This window comes from Microtus oregoni, unplaced genomic scaffold (assembly GCF_018167655.1).
Source record: "Microtus oregoni isolate MIOR12 unplaced genomic scaffold, Mior012 000028F_ref0000031, whole genome shotgun sequence".
Lineage (NCBI taxonomy): Eukaryota > Metazoa > Chordata > Mammalia > Rodentia > Cricetidae > Microtus > Microtus oregoni.
The window spans coordinates 15,519,123-15,541,390 of record NW_024543087.1 but is presented as its reverse complement, the minus strand read 5'-3'; the positions used below and the strand labels follow the sequence as shown (position 1 = coordinate 15,541,390).

Here is a 22,268-nt window from a genome sequence, read left to right as displayed (position 1 = left end):
TAATCCTAGCCCTTGGGAGGCAGAGTCAGGTGGATCTCTGTGAGTTCGAGACCAGCCTGGTCTACAAGAGCTAGTTCCAGGACAGGCTCCAAAACCACAGAGAAACCCTGTCTCGAAAAACCAAAAAAAAAAAAAAAAACCCTTATGTTCCCACCAAAGGAACAAGAGAGAGAACACAAGCTCCTGAGAGCAGAGTAGTGAGAGGCATTAATGGGATATGATGATTTAAGGCGTCTGATTTTCTTTGAGTTTGCGGCTTAGACTATTGTTTGTTTATGGTGTCAGTGATGAAACCCAGGGCCACACACACACTAGGCAAGAACTCTATCTCCAGCCACAAGACAAGGAAGATGGGACAAACAAGGCATGCCCTGATATTCATGTTCTAAGCATGTACCCGTACAGGGATGGACATGTGACCATGCCACAAGACCAGTCTCAGTCTTCCATGTCACCTATGCACTAAATGATGTTTTTCCTTTTGGACTTCCAGTCTTATGAGTAAACACTACCTTTCCCTGACAAATAAAACCACGGAGAGGTCAGAGCACACCACTACAGACTCGGCCCTCTAACCACGGAGAAGTCAGAGCGCACCACTACAGACTCATGGCCCTCTAACCACGCAGAGGTCAGAGGGCACCACTACAGACTCATGGCCCTCTAACCATGCAGAGGTCAGAGGGCACCACTACAGACTCATGGCCCTCTAACCACGCAGAGGTCAGAGGGCACCACTACAGACTCATGGCCCTCTAACCACGCAGAGGTCAGAGGGCACCACTACAGACTCATGGCCCTCTAACCACGCAGAGGTCAGAGGGCACCACTACAGACTCATGGCCCTCTAACCACGCAGAGGTCAGAGGGCACCACTACAGACTCATGGCCCTCTAACCACGCAGAGGTCAGAGCACACCACCTACAGACTCAGCCCTCTAAGCGCTGCACTACAACCTCACAAGCCGCCCCAGCCTTGTTTTCCATCTGACTTCTCCTGTCAAACTCCTTTGGCTGTCTCACCTGACACACTGGGTCTCCTGCTATACTAAATAATCCTCAAAGCTCACGAAGCCCCAAGGCTGCCTGCAATAGGTCTCGGCTGCTGTCGGGCGGCTTGTCAGGTGGGAATCTGAGCTCAGGCATGCTGTCCCAGCAGCCCACGAACAGCACCCAAAGATGGGGAAAACATCGCCTTGTGATGAGCGCCCACTTGTGCAAGCACCCTGGAGGCCTTGAGCAGGGCTCTCTTGTCCTCACGGCAGAGGAAACCAAGGCTGAAACGAGGTAGCGGTGTGCTCTTGTGGTCATGGGGTTGGGGGAACTCTTGTGGGCAAGAGCAGCCCTGGCAGCTGTGTTTAACTCCTGATTTCTAGGCTGAGCACCCTAGAGCCCAGTGCCTTTTGTAGTCCAGCCTCTCCTAGTGGCCACTCAATTTTATACAGGCCAAGTTCAGAATACTGCAGACACTGGAATATCCATCTGCCCAAAAGGCCACACCCAGCTCTAGACACAGTGTGAGTGAGGCGGAGAACCCTCAGCCCAGCCGGAAACTGTTAACCCACCCCTGTGCTTTTGAAAACCCAGTGGGATTTTGCCTTCCCTGGACAGAGAAAGCCACCGGAACAGCTTTTCAGTCCTGGGTACTCTCCTGGACAGTTCATTGTAGACGGGGAGAGGCTTCACGCTCATGGAAGTGTAAGGTCTCAGGGACGGCTGCTTCTGCTCACTGGGTCCCATCCTCTATCCCAGGGTGGTAGCCACCAAACCCATTCTTGTTGTGGTTGGAGGCCTAGGCCATACCCAGTGTTCCGATTGTTGTCACCCACGGTAATACTTCCTGGGATCTGGGAAGTAAGTTCCCTGCTCTGAGACTTCAGGGTGACCCTGTTTGGGCTAAACAAAGGCACTCTGGCACTCACCATTAGCACCTTCCTTTCCCCAGCCCCCCTCACCAAGGCTGTGCCACAGCCATCTCACCTAAAATAGAACCTCTTCAAGAAATGGCTGAAACACCCCTCAGTGACTCATCTGCCAGATGGGCGCAGCTATTTCTATCCAGCCTTTTCCAGATGGCGGTGAGAAGCCTTGACCGCATCCTCCCTGAGTCTCTCCTGGGTTCAAGCTTATGCAGACAGACATGGTTCATGAGGCCTCCCAAGGAGGACCCTGGCAGAAGGAGCTCTCTGAACTCAGCAAGACTCTCCTTTCTGCCTCCCACGAGGTCCCCAGGGGTTTTCTGGGAAAGTCCTATCCTACACTCTTCTCCCTACTCCAAGGTCCCCACCATGCCACACTATGGGACTAGGTGGCAGGAATTCCCTTAGGGTCCTGCTTTCCTGACCAGGCATTTGCCCAGGAGATGTGAAGGTCTCATGTTTCATGTTCCAGGAGCCGGAAGTAGAAGGGTGGTACCTTCTTGGTCTACCCTAAGGTAGATGAGGGCACCAGATCTCATTACAGGTGGTTATGAACCACCATGTGGTTGCTGGGAATTGAACTCAGGACCTTTGGAAGAGCAGGCAGTGCTTTTAACCACTGAGCCATCTCTCCAGCCCCTAGATGACATTTCTTTCCAGCATCTCCAGAAGGTTGGCAGGGTCCTCCATGCATTCCCTGAACCCAGCCCTGGGAGGGCCTGGAGGCAGTAAAGAAGGCTCAGGGTGGAACACAGGGTCGCTGTGGTTTGGGAGCTGGGAAGTAGAGGCTGCAAGGGATGTGGCTTTGCACAGTCTGCCCATGCCACCAGGATGCCGGGGATCTGCAAAGGTGTGGCCCAACGGGCTCCATGGCTCGGAGAGGACTTTCTCCAGAAGAGACCCTCTCCCATCTGCTCTTTACTCAGACTGTTCAATGTGCAGAAGAGCGGCTAAGTAGTCCCCAAGACCAGCAGACTAGGCAGCTTGTTCTGCGGACCCTCAGTTGAGTGAGGAGTTTATGGGTAATGTCTGCAACAGCCACTCCCTGGTGTTCCTTCTACCGGCTTCTGGGGCAGCAAGGGAAGTGGAGGCATATTCCCTGAGAAGGGCTTTAACACCCATCCCTGCCCCCCAACAAGGACATCAGCGGCCTGCAGCCTATCACCGTGTATCAGCCTCAGGTAGGTCCAGGCATATTAGACACATCTGGTCTCACAAGATGCTGCTGGAAAGCTCCAAGGGCCCCAGAGCAAACAGGTCCTCTTGCCATTTTCCTCCCCTAGTCCCGTAGCAGAGAACAGAGCTGCAGATCTGTGCCACTGCCTGCCTTCCCGGGGAGAGCAGCCTGCCTCTGAGCCCTGGCCCTCACTGGGAGAGCAGCATTCAGTGCTGGATCGCTAAGCGCTGACATCATGCCTGATACCGAATTCATCCTTTCCATTTTAAACATCACAGAGGCGGCTTAAAAAGGAGACTCCCCTGCTGCCACCAAAGCCAGAGGGTCCTGGGATGACCCCATGCCAGCATGACTCCGTGCATTTCTGCGCTGAGTCACTGGTCAGGTCTCATTAGGAGGTAAGCTCTCCTCCAACCCTTACCCCTAGACATGAAGGAGAGGCCAGGTTCTAGGCTGGCCTAGACCTTCTTATAACAATAGCAACCACCTGCCGTATCCCACTCCCGCTGTTGCATGTCCACCAACAGCGCGGTTTGCCTGTCCGCTGTGAGCTCAGTTTATACACAGGGCACCTCTGAGCATGACAGGGAAGAATATGTGACCCAGTCAGATGTGACCTACAGAAGAGGCCTGTGGCAATCCAGAGAACTGAGGGTGGCCTTGGGAGTGGATATGTTTGTGAAGGCCTCACTGGTCTAGAATGCCATGAAGGGAGGTTATTTCTTGCTGGCCCCTGGGCACATCTGCCTTTCTACTCCTCTCCCAGTGCTCTGGACAGCCTCCCTTCCCTCTCAAGCTGGTCCTCTGTGCTCTTCTCTCTCTCCACAGTCTCTCCTCAGAGCCCAGACCAGCCCTCTCGCAGAGGCTGCGCTCCTTGGGCCTGTCTCAGCCTTCCCTTTTTAACTCTTAAGGACCTTTGGAGTTCATCGCCTGGCTTCATATTCTTGTCTCCTCTTGGATTTTGTTGGTTTCCAGGCATCTTCATCTTGGTCCTTCTTTGCCAAAAGTCCTTGCTGTTGCCTCTCAAATACCACTGAGCTCACTCCCACTATTCATGCAGATGCTCTCAGTCCCCACAGGCCTGACCCAGCTCTCCAAAGCCACTGAAAGGTACATTTAAGCTCAGTAAATGTCATTACATGTACATTTTCCCTAAAATAACCTACAGTAAATACTGAATCCTACTTAATAGTGATATGCCTACTGAAATGGTCAGTGAGAAGTATATTGATATCTGCAATACACTTTGAAAATCAACAAAGAAATCAGCTCGATGGACAGGCAGTCGGAAGGACAGAGAGGTGATGAAGCCAGGAGAAATCCAAGCACAGTGGCGCATACCTGTAATGAATGTTTCACTCTTTGGGCTGGGGCGGGGGGGAGGAATGACACACCACACAGCTACCAAATAAATCACACATGGAGGTTTACTCTTAGTTATGAATGCCCAGCCTTAGCTTGGCTTGTTCCTTGCCAGCTTTTCTTAAATTATCCTGTCTATATTTGGCCTCGGGACTTTTATCTTTCTCTATTGCTGTATACTTAATCTTTTCTTGCATCCGTGTCTGGCTGTGTGACTGGGTGGCTGGCCCCTGAAGTCCTCCTTCCTCTCGTTTCCAGATCCTTTTTTTCTCCCAGATCTCTCCTTCTATTTATACTCTCTGCCTGCCAGCACTTCTTAGTCTCTCTCCTGCCTCGCTATTGGCCATTCTAGCGCTTTATTAGATCATCAGGTGTTTTAGGCAGGCAAAGTAACACAGCTTCACAGAATTAAACAAATGCAACATAAACAAAAGTAACACACCTTAAAATAATATTTCCCAACACATGCCTTTAATCCCGGCACTCAGGAGGCAGAGACAGGCAGATTCCCGTGAGTTCGAGGTCAGCCTGGTATCCAGAGTGAGTTCCAGGAGAAGTTCCAAAGTTACAGAGAAACCCTGTCTCGAAAAACTCAAGGGAAAAAAAGGGGGATGCAGGCAGTGGAGCTGGGTGGCAGTGGTGGTGTGCACACCTTTAATACCAGCACTCTAGGCAGCAGCATGTGGAACTATGTGAGTTCAAGTCCAGCCTGGTCTCTGCAGAGAAACCCTGTCTTGGGAAAAGACCAAAAGACAAAACAAAACAACCACAACAAACAAACAAAAATCCAGGCAGTGGAATTGAGAGTGATTCTTGTGAAATTCTTTCAATTTTTCTGAGGATCTAAATTTTCTCACAGTACAGCACGAGGATGGAATACTGTCTGGTTGCTGCTCCTCTACCACAGAGGCATCAGGGCCCTTCTCATGGTCTCTTGTGGTTGGTGGATTACAGGGTTTGATTGTATATTCTGAATATATCAGTTCTCTCTGTTGACTGTGCCTTTGTGTCTTGGACAAGAAACCACCGGCAAGTCCAAAGTTGAAAGGTTGGCTTTGCATTTCCTCATAGGCAGTTTTCAGTGACCATTTATGTGCAAGTGTTTCGCTCACTCTGGGTTAAGGGTTATGCTGCTTGTGCAGCGTCCAGTTTTATTCTTTGGCAAATGAATGCCCATCCTTCCCAGCATCATTTGGCTTTCTCCATGCAAAGCTCTTGGTACTTCTTGACAAAGATCACTTTGAGTTGGGAGTGTGACTTGGCAGCAGAATACTTACTATCTAGTACATATAAGGCCCTGGTTTGAATCCTAGAACGTACACATGCACACACACACACACACACACGTAAATATGTGTATGTGAAATTTGGGAAATTTGGGTTTATTTTGTTGTTCTGGTTTTGTTTTTCTTTTCTTGCTTTTTTTGAGACAGGGTTTCTCTGTGTAGTCCTGACTGTCCTGGAACTCACTCTGTAGACCAGGCTGGCCTCTAACTCACAGAGATCCACCTGTTTCTGCCTCCTAAGTGCTGGGATTAAAGGCATGTACTGCCACGGTGCCTTGATTTTATTTTTCTTGAGACATGGTCTCCTTTTTTATTTTTTTATTTTATTTTAGTTTTGTGTGTGTGTGTGTGTGTGTGTGCACGCACCCACAGTACCCATGGAGGCCAGAAGATGGCACTGGATCTCCTGGAGCTGAAGTTACAGGAAGTTATGAGCTGCCTCATAACTGCAGTATTGGAGGAGGGAACTGAACTCTGGTCCTCTAGAATAGCAAATACTCTTAACCACCAGCCCTCTCCGACTTTGTTTTTTGTCAAGATTGTTTTGAGTATCTGACAGCTTGTGTGTGTAGGTCAAAGGACAATCTTGCAGGAGCCAGCTCTCTTCCACCATGTGTGCCTGGGAGTTGAACTAAGCGCATTAGGTTTGGCCGCAAGGGCTTCCGGTTTGGCCCAGTGGTCTCTCTCTGCCATCTTTACTCCATTGTCTTCATTTTAAGCATCTTAGGGATAAGATTCTGCACAGAGCAGGCCTGTGGGCACTGATCTGGATTACCTTACGTTCATGTTCAGTTGGATGCATAGTCCTTCATTGTGGCTAGTGGCAGCACTCCATGCCCGATGGCTTCAGCCATGACACAGCCCATGCTCCAGCACCCTTGTATCTTTCCCTTGCCTCCATCCGTTCTGGCCTCCATTCTACAGATCCAACTAAGGTCCTGTCTCCTCAAAACACAGTCAGTCTGGGGCCATGGTCTAGTAACAGGGCTGACTGCTGTAGAGCTGACAGAAGCTTAGAGAATTTCCCTATTGACCAAAAGCTGTTGTTTTGTTTTTTATTACTTAATTAATTTTTTCCAAGTTCAATTACATTTCTCCTCCCTCCTCTCCTCCCAGCACCCCGCCCATCTCCTCCTCCTCCTTTCTTTTCAGGAAAGGGCAGGCCTCCGGCAGGTATCAGCCAGCCATGGTATGTAAGTTGTAGTGAGACTAAGCACCTCTTCTTCTATTAAGGCTGGGTGAGAAAACCCAGTGGGAGGAAAGGGTCCCAAAAGCAGGTAACAGAGTCAGAGACAGTCCTTGTTCTTGCTGAAAACCAAACTACACACTGTTACTTATGTGCAGAGGGCCTAGGTCAGTCCCATGCAAGCTCTGGTTGGCTGTTTTGTTTTTTTTTTTTTTAATCAAAAAGGCTATTATAAGGCAAACTGCCTGAGGACTAGGCACATGGTGGTTAAGATTCCCCTTCCTATCCCAGCCTGCCAGGAGGTCCATGTCTACCTTATTTAGGGGCTGGAGGAGGATGCCTTTCCTTCCTTCAGCCCACTCAGATCTCATGCCCTTATAACACCTGCTCCTCATTTGTATCTGGCCCAAAGCAGTGTGACCAGGAGGGGGCAGAGGCAAGGGGACAGGACTGCTGGCTACAGCACCGCCCCCGGGCCATCTGGTGCCCTGGCCCTTGCAGGGAAGGAGTGGGATGCAGGCATTAGAGGGAGAGGCTTAGAGCCATTGCAACGGTTCCTTCCTTCTCCTCGCCACCCTTGCCATCAGGGTAAGGGTACGGGCTACAGCAAACTAGGTACCTGCCTTGGTCTCAGCAAAGTCTACACCCAGAATAGGTAAGGTCAGGACCACATTCTCACTCTTCCATATTTTCTTTAAAATTTTAAACAACTTAACTTTATTTACTTAGTCTTTCTCCCCCGCAACATACACCGTGTGTGTGTGTGTGTGTGTGTGTGTGTGTTGTCATGACATATGTTTAGATATCAAAGGACAACTCTCCTTCCACCACATAGATCCGGGGATAGAACTCAAGCTGACAGACTTGGTAACAAGTATCTACCTGCTGAGCCCTCTCACCAGCCTGGCAGTTTTATTGTCGCCTCCCCCCAGACTCCTGAGACACAGTACATAACAGCTCTAGCTGTCCTGGAACTCGCTTTGTAGACCAGGCTGGCCTCGAACTCAAAGATCTGTCTGCCTCCCAAGTGCTGGGATTAAAGGCGTTTGCCATCGTGCCCAGCTCCTGACAGTTTTCTTAAGTGGAATTTAGAAGGCAGTGAATCTCTAGAACCGCCAGGGCTACATAGAGAAACTCTGTCTCAAAAAAAACAAAACAAACAAACAAACAAACAAAAAAGAAGTGAAGTTCTCTAGAGCAGGGGTGGGATGGATGTATTGCTGGGCACGGCAGGCTGGACGGGGATAACAGCTCTAGAGCCCTCACAGGAGCAGAACATGAACCTGGCAGGCACAGGCTGTGGCCACCCTTGGGGAGGGACCTGACCTGACTGAAGCCTGGGCCACAGTGCTCTCCGTCTGTGCTGCACCCATTCCTGGGATATTGCTTACAGGCTGTGTACACACTCCTCTTCAGGAGGCCTGGCCAGACCTTAGGGGCAGCTCCGAATCATCCCGGCAGCTCTGAGGCAGGCGTAAGTGGGAAAGTCACCGCCCATATTCCACAGCTCACTTCTAGCCACTGGCTCCCCACCTCACCTTTACAGCAGCTCCATGGCTATGCCCTGACTTCCCCTCAGATGATCAGACGATGGCAATAAGGCCTCTTTCCTACTGCAGATGACTGGAGAGGCAGACTGACCAGTCTGAGCGGGCCCTTGGCATCAGCCAAGCCACAGAGGGCAGTCTTTACACACTTGTTTCTACTCTGAGCAGTTCTGACACTGGGGACATTGACAGGATTTTTCCTAAGCCGACATCTAGGGAGGGACAGGAGTATCTCCCCATTTCCTCCCCATCCCAAGCACAGAGCGCTAACATCTCTGGCTTCCTGCTATCAATGTTGTCAGAGCAAGGATTTCTCCTCATGGTAAGAACAGTGCCGATGCCAAAAAGAAAGCTCTCTGCACAGTCTTTTGGCTTAGTTTCTAATAGATGAAATCATATTAATTTTTAAAAAGATTTATTTCGGGCTGGAGAGATGGCTCAGAGGTTAAGAGCATTGTGTGCTCTTCCAAAGGACCCGAGTTCGATTCCCAGCAACCACATGATGGCTCACAACCATCTGTAATGAGGGCTGGTGTCCTCTTCTGGCCTACAGACATATATATGCAAACAGAATAGCGTGTCCATAGTAAATAAATAAATATTTTTTAAAAAATAAAAATAAAATAAAAAGATTTATTTCATGTGTACAAATGTTTTGCCTGTATGCACTTATGTGCACTATATGCATGTAGTACTGAAGGAGGCCAGAAGAGGGCATCAGATTCCATCGGAACTGGCATTACAGATAGTGTGAGCTACATTATGGGTATTTGGGATATGAACCCAGGTTCAGCTAAACGAGGCTGTCCTCCCTGTCTGTGACTCTCATCTCCAGGCCTAGTCTACTGTTTTTCAGCACCTGCTAAAGTAGTAAGACCCTGACGGATTCCAAGAGATACACAAATAAAAGCACGGGTTTGTAGCGGCCATCACAGTCGGGCCCACTTTCCGCCTTTGTTCACTGGCCCCTCTGCTGCAGCCAGCAAGAGGGCTCCATCCATCTCTGGATCTGCATGATAACTTGAGCCACATACCAGCTAGCAAGTCTTCACTCATGACACAGATCACAGAGAAATATGAAATGTCATATTCTTCACGGTCACATATCTAATAATCAAGCCTAGGTGCTGAGACCCTCTGTGTCATTGTGTGGCCCTCGTTCCTCTCTGGGACTGCTAGATCCCCTCCCTCTGTCCATACATCCTATTGACAGGCCCTAGACACAGCACCTGGGCTGGCAGGTCTTTATCTAAGACTAAACATTTCCACACTCCATCCTGGACAGGGGCCCCAGGACCCTCTCCTATGTCTGTCTATAGTGTACTGAGCTGGGGCTAGGGGTACTCTCCACCCTTTTCTACTCCAACTGGGACACTGAAGAAAGCATGTGATGTCACTGGGCTTCCTTTAAAAGGGCACATACACACGCACATGCACACACACACACCATCACGCAAACACAGCTGACTTCAGAACCGGCTTCTTGCATGTGCATAACCTCAGACTAGGCAGAAGCTTGACCTGGACAGGTCGTCTTGGCAGATGTGACATTGAAGCAGAGGTGTGCAGATGTGGTTTCTTAGGATGGGTTAAACAGATGTATGAGCAAGACCTGCAAAGTTGCCTCCTCCTCATATTAAAGTATGGCCAGGGAGGTGACTCTGCTCTTCGCAAGTGACAAAGGGCGAGGGCCCCAGCTTGGCAATTATGCTTTCCTACTCCTCAGGAAAATGTGCCACGGTTTAGTTCTCCTTGACAGGAATCCCCCTGAAAGCCAGCTCCAGGGAAGCACAGACCCTGTCTCCAGGCCCCGGCAGAACATGTCTGTGGGCATGGACCTGAACACCGACTAAGACAGCATTTTTCCGTGGGGCCTACAGAACAGCAGCTCCTCCCATGCCCTAGGAAAGCGAGTCTGAGGAAGGCTGCCAACTTATAGCCCATCTTAGAGCCTGGATGTCCCTGAAGATGCTAAGAGCTCACACTAAAGGACCACTTGATTTGTCCAACCCACTATTTGTTTGAAGTATTTGGCCAAGAGGTTTGCTCCCTGCCAAATACTGAGAATTTGCAGTAAGTTTGAGGCCCTCTTTCCTCCTGGCCCTGAGCCTCGGCTTCCGCCCAGCACAATGAGGCAGATGGACTGAGTGTCTCCAAGGTCCTCCTACTCTGCTGTTTTTCTAGGCACAGCCAAAGGCTGCTCCCGTCCCACCTCACTAAAGGTTCTGGACTTGGAGGAACCAGGACGCCAAGGCTGTGGTATGAGTGCTAGGACACCCACCAGGACTCTGGTGCCACCACGTGCAGTTCTTTCTCCATTCTCAGCCACCCCTCCAGGGCTGCAGCACAAGCGAGCATCTCATGGAGGGGTTCCAGAGGAGAGAGAGCAACATGATGAAGGGGTGGCCCACAGAACCCTCCCCGCTCCCGGGAGCCTGGGTGCTTCAGACTGTAGGATCAGGCAAGTGAGCGTCCCCTTTCTTGATCACACGTCCTCGATATGGAACAGCTGATGCTTACTTAGCTGATCAGTGAGGGCCGGGTCTGTTTCTAATCACAGATGCGGTAATCACGCGCGCGCGTGCACGCCTCCTCAGGAAGCCTCCACATTCCAGGAGCGACTCCAAAAGAACTGAGTCATCGCTCACACCAGCAGTGCCTTCCTCGGAATTTCACACTTACCTCTCGAGAACCACACATCCCACACCCACAACACCTCGCAGCATATATAGACCCTGACCTGTTAGCAATTATTCTCACTTATCCCCCTCCCACATGATCCAAACAACTCCAGCTGCTGATAAATCCCAGGGGCTGCCTACAGTAGCTACTCGCCATCCGTCCAAGCAGTCTTGGGGGGAGAAGCAGAGGCTTCTGTGGGTTACCCCATGGGAGTACAAGGATGCCAGGAAGCCCACCCAGTGCATTTCCAAGGTGTGGCCCTAACTTAGCTGATCCATAGGAGCCCCCATCCTCTGGGTCACCAAAGGGACCCGCTAAAGGCTCTGTTGGACATCCTCTCCAACGCAAAGCATCCTGAATGGAGCCACAATGGAGATGCGATTGACAGACCCTTGGGGGCAAAGAAGCTCATGCCTACAGTCCTGAAGGACAGCCCCTATGAGAAAAGGACAATGCTACCCCGGGAAAGCTTGGCTTCTACTGCAAAACTGGGGAGGAACTGTCCAGAGTCCTGCCAGAGTGCAGTTCCTCGACCCTCCTGGAAGCCTGGTGCTCTCACCAGCATTCCTCTCCAGGCTATCAAAGAGAGGCAGGCTCAGGATAGGGGACTCTGACTCCTCTGGAGGCATTCAGTCATCTCTAATGGAGTAACCATTGGGAGAAGTTGTCCTTAAGATTTCCTTTTGCAGCCGGGTGGTGGTGGCGCACGCCTTTAATCCCAGCACTCGGGAGGCAGAGGCAGGCGGATCTCTGGGAGTTCGAGGCCAGCCTGGTCTACAAGAGCTAGTTCCGGGACAGGCACCAAAGCTACAGAAAAACCCTGTCTCGAAAAAACAAAAAAGATTTCCTTTTGCCCTCTCTAAGATCTTTTTTTTTTTTTTAGGTTAAAATTAAACCAGGTAAAAAAGCTCTAAGTTTGTGGGGGTTTTGTTTATTTATTTTGACACAGTGTCACAGGGTTTCTTTGTGTATCCATGACTGTTCTGGAACTCACTCTCTAGACCAGGCTGGCCTCAAATTCAGAAATCCTCTGCCTCTTCCTCCTGAGTGCTGGGATTAAAGATGTGCACCACCACTGCCAGAAGTATTTTTATTTTTTTTTTGTTTTGTTTTGTTTTTTTTTGTTTTTCGAGACAGGGTTTCTCTGCGGCTTTGGAGCCTGTCCTGGAACTAGCTCTGTAGACCAGGCTGGTCTCGAACTCACAGAGATCCACCTGCCTCTGCCTCCCGAGTGCTGGGATTAAAGGCGTGCGCCACCATCGCCTGGCTAGTATTTTTATTTTTATAGTGGTTTTCTTGCATGTATGTCTCTGTGCATCCTGAGTGGAGAAGGCATCAGATCCCCAGGACTGGAGTTACAGATTGTTGTAAATCATCTTGTGGGTGCTAAGAATTGAACCTCAATTCTCTGGAAGAGCAGATGGTACTCTTAATTGCTAAGCTTTTGCTCCAGTCCTTTTTAAGATTTTAGGGAACAAGAATCTCTCAGGAGACCTGGCACCAGACCTTGTCATCTGATTTCACATCTTGGATCCGGTACCACCGCCACCATTACCACCCCCATCATCGGGGTACACAGGCACTGGTGACTAAGGAAAACAGCCATGGTCAGGGCTGTGAGAAAGAAAAAGAAAGGAGCCAGAGGAGAGATGCTCATGAGGCAATGGTGAAAGGCTGGTGGAGCAGAAAGAAGGTAGTTACCTGGGTAAGATGAGGGTTGGGGTTGAACCCACATTGGTTGCAGACCTTGTTGTGACACTGGGTGCAGGTGTTGAAGTTTGGCTGGCTGGAGGTCGACGTGAGGTCCGAGGTCTTGCATATAGGACACAGGGTGCTGCTGGGGAGGGGAGCGATCTGGGGGACAGAGTAGGGGGACGTGGGAGTGCTGCCTCTGTCTGGTGACACTGAGGGGGACCGTCCTGATCTCTGTGTCCTGCTGTCTACCTGTAGTGTCCTGCGGGAACCATCAGCTTCCTGGCCTGGTGGGCCTTGAGCCCTCGTCTCTCGTGGGCTTTCTCGGCCTGGAGCAGTAGCAGAAGAAGCAGAAGCTTGCTTTGGGGTTGGAGAAGTTGCTCTCTGGCTACCCAGGGGCTCCTTGGGGTCCAGTCTCTGTGAAACACTGAAATGACATTGAAAATGACCGTTAGAGACACAGCGTATAGAAGTAGCTTACATAGCTCTCCAACCTAGAGTGACCCTAAGCTCCATCACTGTCCTCTTTCTCTTGCACAGTGACATCATCACAGTCACCATTTACTATACCCGTGCTGAAGCCCTGACAAGCTTCTTAGCATCAGGCCACACGGCAGATGGACAGGACTGTCCTTTCACGCGTTGGGAAAGAGCAGCTTCTAGTTAGTAATCTCACATGGGCTGGACTTGTTTGACACGCGGTCTCCTGGAGCCCAGCTGGCCTTGAATTAGTTCTGTAGCTAAGGATTACCTTGAACTTCTGATTTCCCTGCCTCCACTTCTAAAGTGCTGGAATTACAGGCAGGCACCACCATAGCCAATTTATAAGTTCTGGGGATGAAACTCAGGGCTTCGTGCATGTTAGGCAGGTAGTCTATCAGCGAAGCTGCACCCCAGCCAGGGACTGCACATTTAAGCTTTATTTTTATTCATGTTTACAGTATTCTGCCTGCATGTGTATGTCCGTGCACCACTTGCGGGCACTGCCCACAGAGGCCAAAAAAGGGCATTGGATCCTCTGGTTGTGAGCAGCCATGTGGATTCTAGGAATGAAGCCCAGGTCCTCTGGAAAAGCACCAATGTGGTGGTCTGAGTAAGAATGGCCACAAAGCCTCATAGATTTGAATGCTTGGTCACCAGGGAGTGGCACTATTTGAAAGGATGAGAAGGATTAGGAGGTGTGGCCTTGTTGGAGGAAGCATATCCCTGAGGCTGAGCTTTGGGGTTTCAGAACCCCATGTCATGCCCAGTTTCTCTCTCTGCCTACAGATCAGGATGTAGCTCTCAACTGCCTCCCCAGCACCTGCCTCCCAGCCAACATGACCCCTGCCATGACATTGGACTAAACCTCTGAAACTGTAAGCAAGCCCCCCAATTAAAAGCTCTCTCTTGCTCTCTCTCTCTCTCTCTCTCTCTCTCTCTCTCTCTCTCTCTCTCTCCAGGGTTTCTCTGCATAGCCCTTCTATGCTGAAACTCGCTCTGTAGACCAGGTTGGCCTTGAACTCACAGAGATCTGCCCGCCTCTGCCTCTCCAGTGCTGGGATTAAAGGCGTGCACCACCACACCTGGCAAATGCTTTCTCTTATAATAGTTGCCGAGATCATGGTGTCTCTTCATAGCAACAGAGCAGTGACTGAGATGGCCTTGAGCCATCTCCAGCCCACAACCACACTACTAAGAAGCCTCAAGGTGATACCAATATGGCCAATGGGCTCTGCCCATTCCTTTCAGAGACCCTCCAGCAAGCCTGGTACCCAGCCACATCTAAGATGGTGGGATGCATTGGTATGAGGTCAGATAGGATTTCAAATCCAGCCTCTGAGAACCTGCTGAAGGAGGCCGCGTGACTAACACCATATCCATCCCACTACAACCTGTCTGCAGAGCTGGGTAGACACATGAGGTAAAAGAAACATTCAGGCCAAAATTCAATTTCCTGAATTCCTTCTTTGGACCAGCTCAGGTTGGTTTCTGCCAATTTACCTCTTTTCCAGTCTGAAAGAGGGTGAGTACAAAAAGTCAAAGGTCAAGTTTCCTGTTGCTTCCCAGAACATTCTAGACTGGCTGTGGCCTGTATTCCCTTGGCTGGCTGCTGACAGCAAAGGGACAGACCAGGTTTGCTGCACTAGTGAGGCTTCACTTATGTAGCTCAGGTGGGCCTCGGATTCATGGCTTTGCCTCCCGCCATGATTATAGGCGTGAAGTACCATGACCAGCTCAAGTGGTCATGTTTTTGTTTTGGCTTTCAAGACAGGGTTTCTCAGTAGCCCTGGTTATTCTAGCACTCTGCCTGCCTCTGCCTCCCCAGTGCTGGGATTAAAGACTTGTACCACCATTGCCTGGCTCAAAGTGACTTTTTGTTTGTTTGTTATTTTTTGGGGGGGTCCAAGACAGGGTTTCTCTGTAGCTTTGGAACTCTTTCTGTAGACCAGGCTGGCCTCAAACTCACAGAGATTAACCTTTCTCTGCCTCCCAAGTGCTGGGATTAAAGGCCCGGCTCAAAGTGACTTTTTAAACTCAATGTTGTATCATAATTTAGCCTTTCTTTAGAAATTTTATCCACACTGAGGGCCTAGAACAAACTGGCACAGACCTAAGAAGAGACCTGTGATTGACTTGCTTCCCACTGCATCCCAGGACCCACACGAGCTTCCACTGAGCAGATACCAGTGCGTGCACAGAAAAAGGGCGGTGTGTGAACAGTGCGTGTGGTGAGCTCAGGAAGCAGGGCGCCATCAGCAGTGACATCATCCACTTCTGAACATTTCCCATGGAGTGTGCTTAGCAACGGGCTCATAGGAAACATATTCCAACAGCCTGCCTGCCTTCCTTCCCTCACTCCCTCCTTTCTTCCTTCTTCCTTCCGTCTGCCATCTGTTTGTCTTTCTTTCAGTTGTTCACATTGACTGACCTTTGTATTTGGTCTCGGTCCTCTGCTCTCTGTGATCCTGTCAACATACCCCACCTTCAGACTGTGGTAATATGCAGCAGCGTTTAGCTAAGGGGCCTAGGAACGCAGCCCAACACAATATCATAAGCTTATTGAAAACACTAAGAGACTTTGTCTGTGAATTTGGGGGGGGGGCACTTGACTGATTAGTTCCTGCGTGAACTTTTTTAACGTCACGTCAAAGAGCAGGACACACGTGAGGTTGATAAACTCCTACAGTGCAGGTCAGGTCGCCAGGTACTCAGTTACTCTTTACACATATACATATTTTATAAGTCTTCTTATATTCTTTATGAATACCTGCTGAATGTGTAATTAAAATGAATTTTTCAAAAAGTAAATCAGACAGGGATCCAATCCTCTGGGGTTAGAAACAGATGTGCAAACAAATCACTGCGAGTCCCAAGCCACAGTCCTGAGGAAGATGACGAGACCTCTACACTAGGCCTTAAAGGACAAGCCATGCTCCCTGGAGGTGGAATAGCAAACTAGACAGAAGATACATCCAAAGGCTCAGAGGGGCAGTCAGAGCATGCTCAGTGTGGGTGGAGGGAGGCAGGAGTGTGTCAGATGCAAATCGTTATCACTCCCAGCACTAAGAACAGCTCTGGTAGCATTAGTATTCAATTACCTGAATTCGTTAGAACGCTCAAAATGAACATGGGTACAGCCGGAATAACTGGGCCATTATGGTTTCCCAACAGATGCATTTGGGCTCTGTGGCCCAGTGAAGATGATGAAGGTAGGAAATCCAGTGAAAAGAAAGAATTGCCCAAGAGACAGTTTATAGAATTAGGGGACAGAAAGATACAACAAAGGACATTCCTGTTTTTCAGTCCCATGGGGAATCCAGAGAAGGAAGCCTGCAGGGGTGGGGAGTGAAAAAGCAAAACTGAGAATCTGGGTTTGGTTTTATTGAAGATCGTGGGGAGCAGGAGAAATCTACAGCGTGGCCCTAGATATTTATCTGAGAGGACGAGTTCACAGGCAATTCTCAGGAACAGAAGCCACCCAGAGAATGGTGGTCCAGGAAAACATGAAGGACCCAACAGCATTCACGAACTTAGAAAAAACCCCGGAAACAGCAGTCAGAAAAAAGACAGAAGAAAATACCCCCACACAGCTGGGTGTGGCGGAGCACACCTTTAATCCCAGCACTTGGGAGGCAGAGGCAGCAGGATCACTGTAAGTTCGAGGCCAGCCTGATCTACAAAGTGAATTCCAGGACAGCCAGAGCTACATAGTGAAAGTTTGTATCAGAAAGAGAAAGAAAAAAGAAAGAAAATGACACCACAGGGTTAGAGAGCCCCCTTATTGGAGAGCAGCAGACACTGCCCTGCAGAGAGCTGAGTCGCAGGAGAAAATGGCTACACCTATGAAGATCATGCGCCATACCATTAAAGTCCAAGATCTCCCGAAACCCAGCACAGTTCTTCCTCCTGCTTAAGAAAGGTCCCGCCATGACGGAGCTCAGGAGTCATGGCTATCGGGACATGCATCCCAAAATAACATAAGTGGAAGGATCAGCCTGAGGACAGATACAGACGAAAGTCTCCAAAACCTGACTGCTGGAGGCAAGGAGGACGAGAGGGAGATGTCCACAGGAGAGACTATCCTGTCCATGAGAGACCTGGACTTGCGGACACAGGCCACAGTGAAGCCCCCAAGGTCAACGCTCCTCCCAGCAGTCTTCCGGAGGCTGCTTCTTGGGAAGTGCTGGAATAAGGACTATGTGCAAGGTAGGGAGACAGACAAAAAACCAAAGGCACAGAGGGTCAGGCTGGAGGAAGAGGGCCTATATGAAGGGTGACTGGAAGCCAGCTGCAGAAACTAAAAGTACCTGAATATTTTTTCAGATCTTTATTTTATGTGTATAAGCTTTTTGCTTATATGCATGTATATGTACCATGTGCATCTGTGGTGCCTAAAGAGGCCAGAAGAGGGCATCAGATCCCCAGGAATTGGCGTTAAGGATGGTTATGAGCCACAATGTGTGTGCTGAGAACGAACCCTGAGTCCTCTACAAGAGCAGTACTCCTAATCGCTGAGCCATCCCTCCAGCTACAGTAGATAATACATCTTAATGATGGCCAAGAAAGGCCAAGGACGTGAAAACGTTCAATTTCTACCAGCTTTCCTTCCTTTCAACATTTCGGGCTATTAACTATTCACAAATAATTTTAACTCAACCCTGTTTGCCAAGGCAGGAAGGAACCTCCTGGCTCCTTCCAGGAAGGGCACAAAGCCAAACAGTCTGCCTGTCCCTCATCAGCCCTAAGAAGCTCTGCGGCTTTCTGTCCCATCCATGCCACTCCTGGGAGACATAATTCACTGTGTGTTGGTGGGAAAAGCAAATTCGTTCTAGAGACTGAAAGATGCTGCAGCCCGGGTTACAACAGGGCAACTGGGAAGGAGGTGGCCGCCTGGTCAACAGTGGGAAGCAGCCAGGAGCTGCTCTGGCTACTGTGGTCAGCTAGGACCTGCTAGGGCTGAAGCCTACAGGAAGGAAATGCAGGGAAGAATGGAGCCGGAGTGCGGCCAGAGGGAAACCATGCTGTGGGCTCCACATGGCAGCATCTAGAGCATGTCCCCCCACCGCCTCCAGTTGAACATTTGAAAGAAAAAGGACTCATATTAATAAGCTGTCTCTGTTTATCAAGAAGGGAGGGACCTTAAGGAAACTCTGTAAGTCAGGGCAGCTGGAAGAACCCCACAGCTTCAAATAAGGTTTTCAAAAATTCATGGCTGACCTTTCAGTAATGGGCAATTACAGCAGGGCAAACACTGTGGGAGGATCCCCACCTTTGGACACCCCTACCTTCGGGGCCGTCCTGGGGGTCTGTGGGCAAGCCAGGAGAGCAGCAGTGAAGCCAATGGTGGGCACCAGGGTGCAACTCCTGACTCCCGGAGTTCCCCCCTCAGGAACGATTCCAGTTTCCACAAAAGGTACCCCTTACTCAACCTACAGGCCAGCAACCTTCTGCCTTTTTTAAAAAAATCATGTGATCCTGTCAGTAAAATATGTTTTTGCATTCCCAACACATGAATATTTATCTACAATTACATGCTCTTAGACTATTCATAAAATGCCCGCCCCCCAGACAGGAAGGTTTTATTTATTTATTTTTGAGACAGGGTTTCTCTGTGGCTTTGGAGCCTGTCCTGGAACTAGCTCTGTAGACCAGGCTGGTCTCGAACTCACAGAGATCCGCCTGCCTCTGCCTCCCGAGTGCTGGGATTAAAGGCATGCGTCACCACCACCCGGCCGACAGGAAGGTTTTAAAGAACACTTGATAGAGAACAAACAAGAGTGCTAGGCACAGCTCAGGGGGGTGCAGGACTGTGGTCAGCACTCTGCGGGTAGGGGCGGGAAGATCACAAGTTCAAGGTCATCCTTAGAGAAGTTCACAACTTGAGACTAGCCTGGGCTAGAAAAAGAGGTGAGGAGACATAAATAGTTTTCATATTTTCTACTTTGTCCCACCTCCTACCCAACATGTGCCCTAGTTTAGAAGCCGCCACTGACATAGCCAATCTCCAGTCTTTTTTTAAAAGACTATTTTTAGGTAGGTAGGTGTGTGTGTGTGTGTGTGTGTATGTGTTTAATGCAGTACCTTCAGAACCAAAAACCTTCAGAAGCTAGAAGTGTGGTGGTTTGAAGAAGAATGCCCCCCGTAGGCTCCTACATTTGATGTAATCATCAGGGCGTGGCCCTAAGAGATGGATTAGGAGGTGTGTGGCCTTGTTGGAGGAAGTGTGTCACTGGGTGTCTGTTCATAGCAATGGAACACTGGCTAAGACAGCAAGCATAGAGGGAAATACCATTGCCTTCAACTACACACAAAGGTCATGGACTTAACTATTTACGACATGGGACAAAACCAAACCCTTAACCATGTCTCCAGTGATAGGCAGCTTTTAGAGGGTTTCACTCAGAACTGGGCTAGACACACCTCTTGCCGAATTCATTCCCTGCTAGGAAACCAGAAGGCATACAGTAATAGTTTGTGGAGTGTTTACCTTTGACCTTCCCTGAATCCCATTCTCCATCCCTCTTCCCATCCCTTTCCCCATCTCTTCAGTCTTCCCCATCTGTAGGTGGGAAACAGAAAGCATCAACTACCATAAGCTCCCTCTGGCTTTGAAGGCTGAATGTCTCTTGCTCCGTGGTGCCTGAGACAGACAGACATGTGAATGACAGCTTGCTTACAGGTTAGTGGATGCTGAATGCAATCTCCTTAGCCTAAGGACTATGTCATAGGTTTATCGCTGATATCTAGGCAGTTTATCTCTAGAAATAGTTACCTATTCATTCATCCACACAAAAAGAATTCACAGGGATCACATTTTGGGTCCTTGAATGTTTGACTGTGTTTGAACTTGAACAACACCTGAGCTGGACATAAGACTCTGAGCCCCCACTTTGCTCCCCTGAACTCTCCATCTGCAGCTACTGTCTTCTGTGGAGAACGCTGGGTCGGTCTCATTTTCCTTTTTTTATGTTAACCTTCTCCCTCTAGACCAGTGGTTCTCAACCTGTAGGTCACAACATTTTAGGGATCAAACAACCCTCTCACAGGGGTCGCATATCAGATATTTATGTTATAATTCATAATAGTATGAAAATTTATTGTATGGCTGGGGCACCACAACATGAAGAACTGTATTAAATTTGCAGCATTGGGAGGGCTGAGAATCCCTGTGCCAGATAAACAAGAACTCTTTCTTTTTGAAGTTTGGTGACTTTACCAAGACATGTTTGGGGGTTGACCAATCCATATTTCCTGAAATTGCCGATGTCCTTTCAGACTAAGACATCAGCTGGGTGTGGTGGCACAGGCTTGTAATTTTAGTGACTAAGGAGGTGCACACACACATACACACACCACACCACACATATTGGTTTTGTTATTGTTGTTTTTGAGACAGGGTTTCTTTTAAAAAAAAAAAAGATTTATTTATTTATTATGTATATAGTATTCTGCCTGCATGCATCCCTGCACACCAGAAGAGGGCGCCAGATCTCATTACAGATGGTTGTGAACCACCATGTGGTTGCTAGGAATTGAACTCAGGGCCTCTGGAAGAGCAGCCAGTGGTCTTAACCTCTGAGCCCTCTCTCCATCCCCAAGACAGGGTTTCTTTGTGTAACCCTTGCTGTTCTGGAACTTACTCTGTAGACTAGCCTGGCCTTGAATTCACAGAGATCCACCCGCCTCTGCCTCCCAAGTGCTGGGATTAAAGGTGTGGGCCACCATGGCCTGACTTGGACCCTTTAAAAAAAAAGTTTCTGACAGTTCTCAGTCCTCCTGAAGTCCACAGAGGAATAACCCTATTGATTTGACCATCACCATGGCCATCCCCTACCCTCTGCCTATAACACTGGCCTCTCTCTAGTCACAAGCATACATCTGTATGTAAACCCTGAGTGAATCCTAGGAACTCGCAGACAACCGGGTATGAATCTATGTCCAGGAGTTCACCAGGAGGCTATCCAAATGTTTCCATAGCACCATGCGAACCACACCTCTGATGTGAAGCCACCCTGAGGTCACCTTCCACAGGTGTTAGAAGCAAAGGTTGCCTCCCTGCAGGATACTATGGGCTTACTTTCTGTCGTTCAGGTCAGAATGTGAGCCCCCAGGAGGACAAGGGCTCCCTGAACCTTTGTGGTGTAGTCCCTGCTTGCCAGCTGAAGGAAGCAAGTTCCATAGCTTGTTTTAATTAACCAGTGTAAAAAATAAATATATAGTTAGGAAAGGTTTGTAGGAAATGGCCCTGTTAAGACTCCTTTTAGGTGAATTAAGACAGACAGACATGCTTATACTATTCATCTATTTCAAAGTTCTGGTTCAACCAATTAATTATTCATAAATTCCAGAGGACCTGAGAAAAAGAATGGGTTTTACAGCATGGTGGAAGAGCTGGTTTCTCTAGTAAGACTTAGTAGAAGGGAGAATGCTGTAGCTTTGCCATTGTACCTATGGGCTCCTTCCCTGACTTGGGACCTGGCTAACTGCTCATCCCAGCAGAGACATGCAGGTGGGCATTCCTGCTGAGAGTCAAAAGGGCCAGTGATGAAGGGAGAGCGAGGACAGGCAGGTATCTAGGCCAGAGTCACTACCCGAAACTGAGACCCAGGCCAACAGCTCCTTGAAGGGCTTTCCCTGTCACCTCCTAGGCTTTCCCGACCGCTTGGGAAACCAAGGCCCAAGTGTTAGGAACTCTTCCTTTGGGCACTGGTAAGCACTGAGCCTGGGGTGCTGACTTTGCCTGTGCACATTACAGAGCTTCTCTGTGCCCAGACCTGCAGCACACATTTGAGACCTAAGGAACTTCCTGGCCTTCTATTCTGTTGTGAGTAGGTGGTTCCAGACCCACCAGCTAGCTCTATGGAATCCTCAACCTGGACCAGCTTAGCTAGCCACTTTTTCACAGCCTTCTGGGAGTGCCGTGGCTCCCGGCAT

General features: G+C 49.4%; 1 protein-coding gene across 1 annotated transcript in view; it reads right to left on the bottom strand.

Annotated features, from left to right (window-relative positions):
* Bsn (bassoon presynaptic cytomatrix protein) overlaps positions 1-22,268 on the bottom strand; it is an 88,753-nt gene that overhangs the window by 29,606 nt on the left and 36,879 nt on the right. Inside the window, exon 2 of the mRNA XM_041677023.1 lies at positions 12,861-13,278. Within this exon, the coding sequence (XP_041532957.1) occupies positions 12,861-13,278 (418 nt within the window). The remainder of the gene's footprint in view (positions 1-12,860; positions 13,279-22,268) is intronic.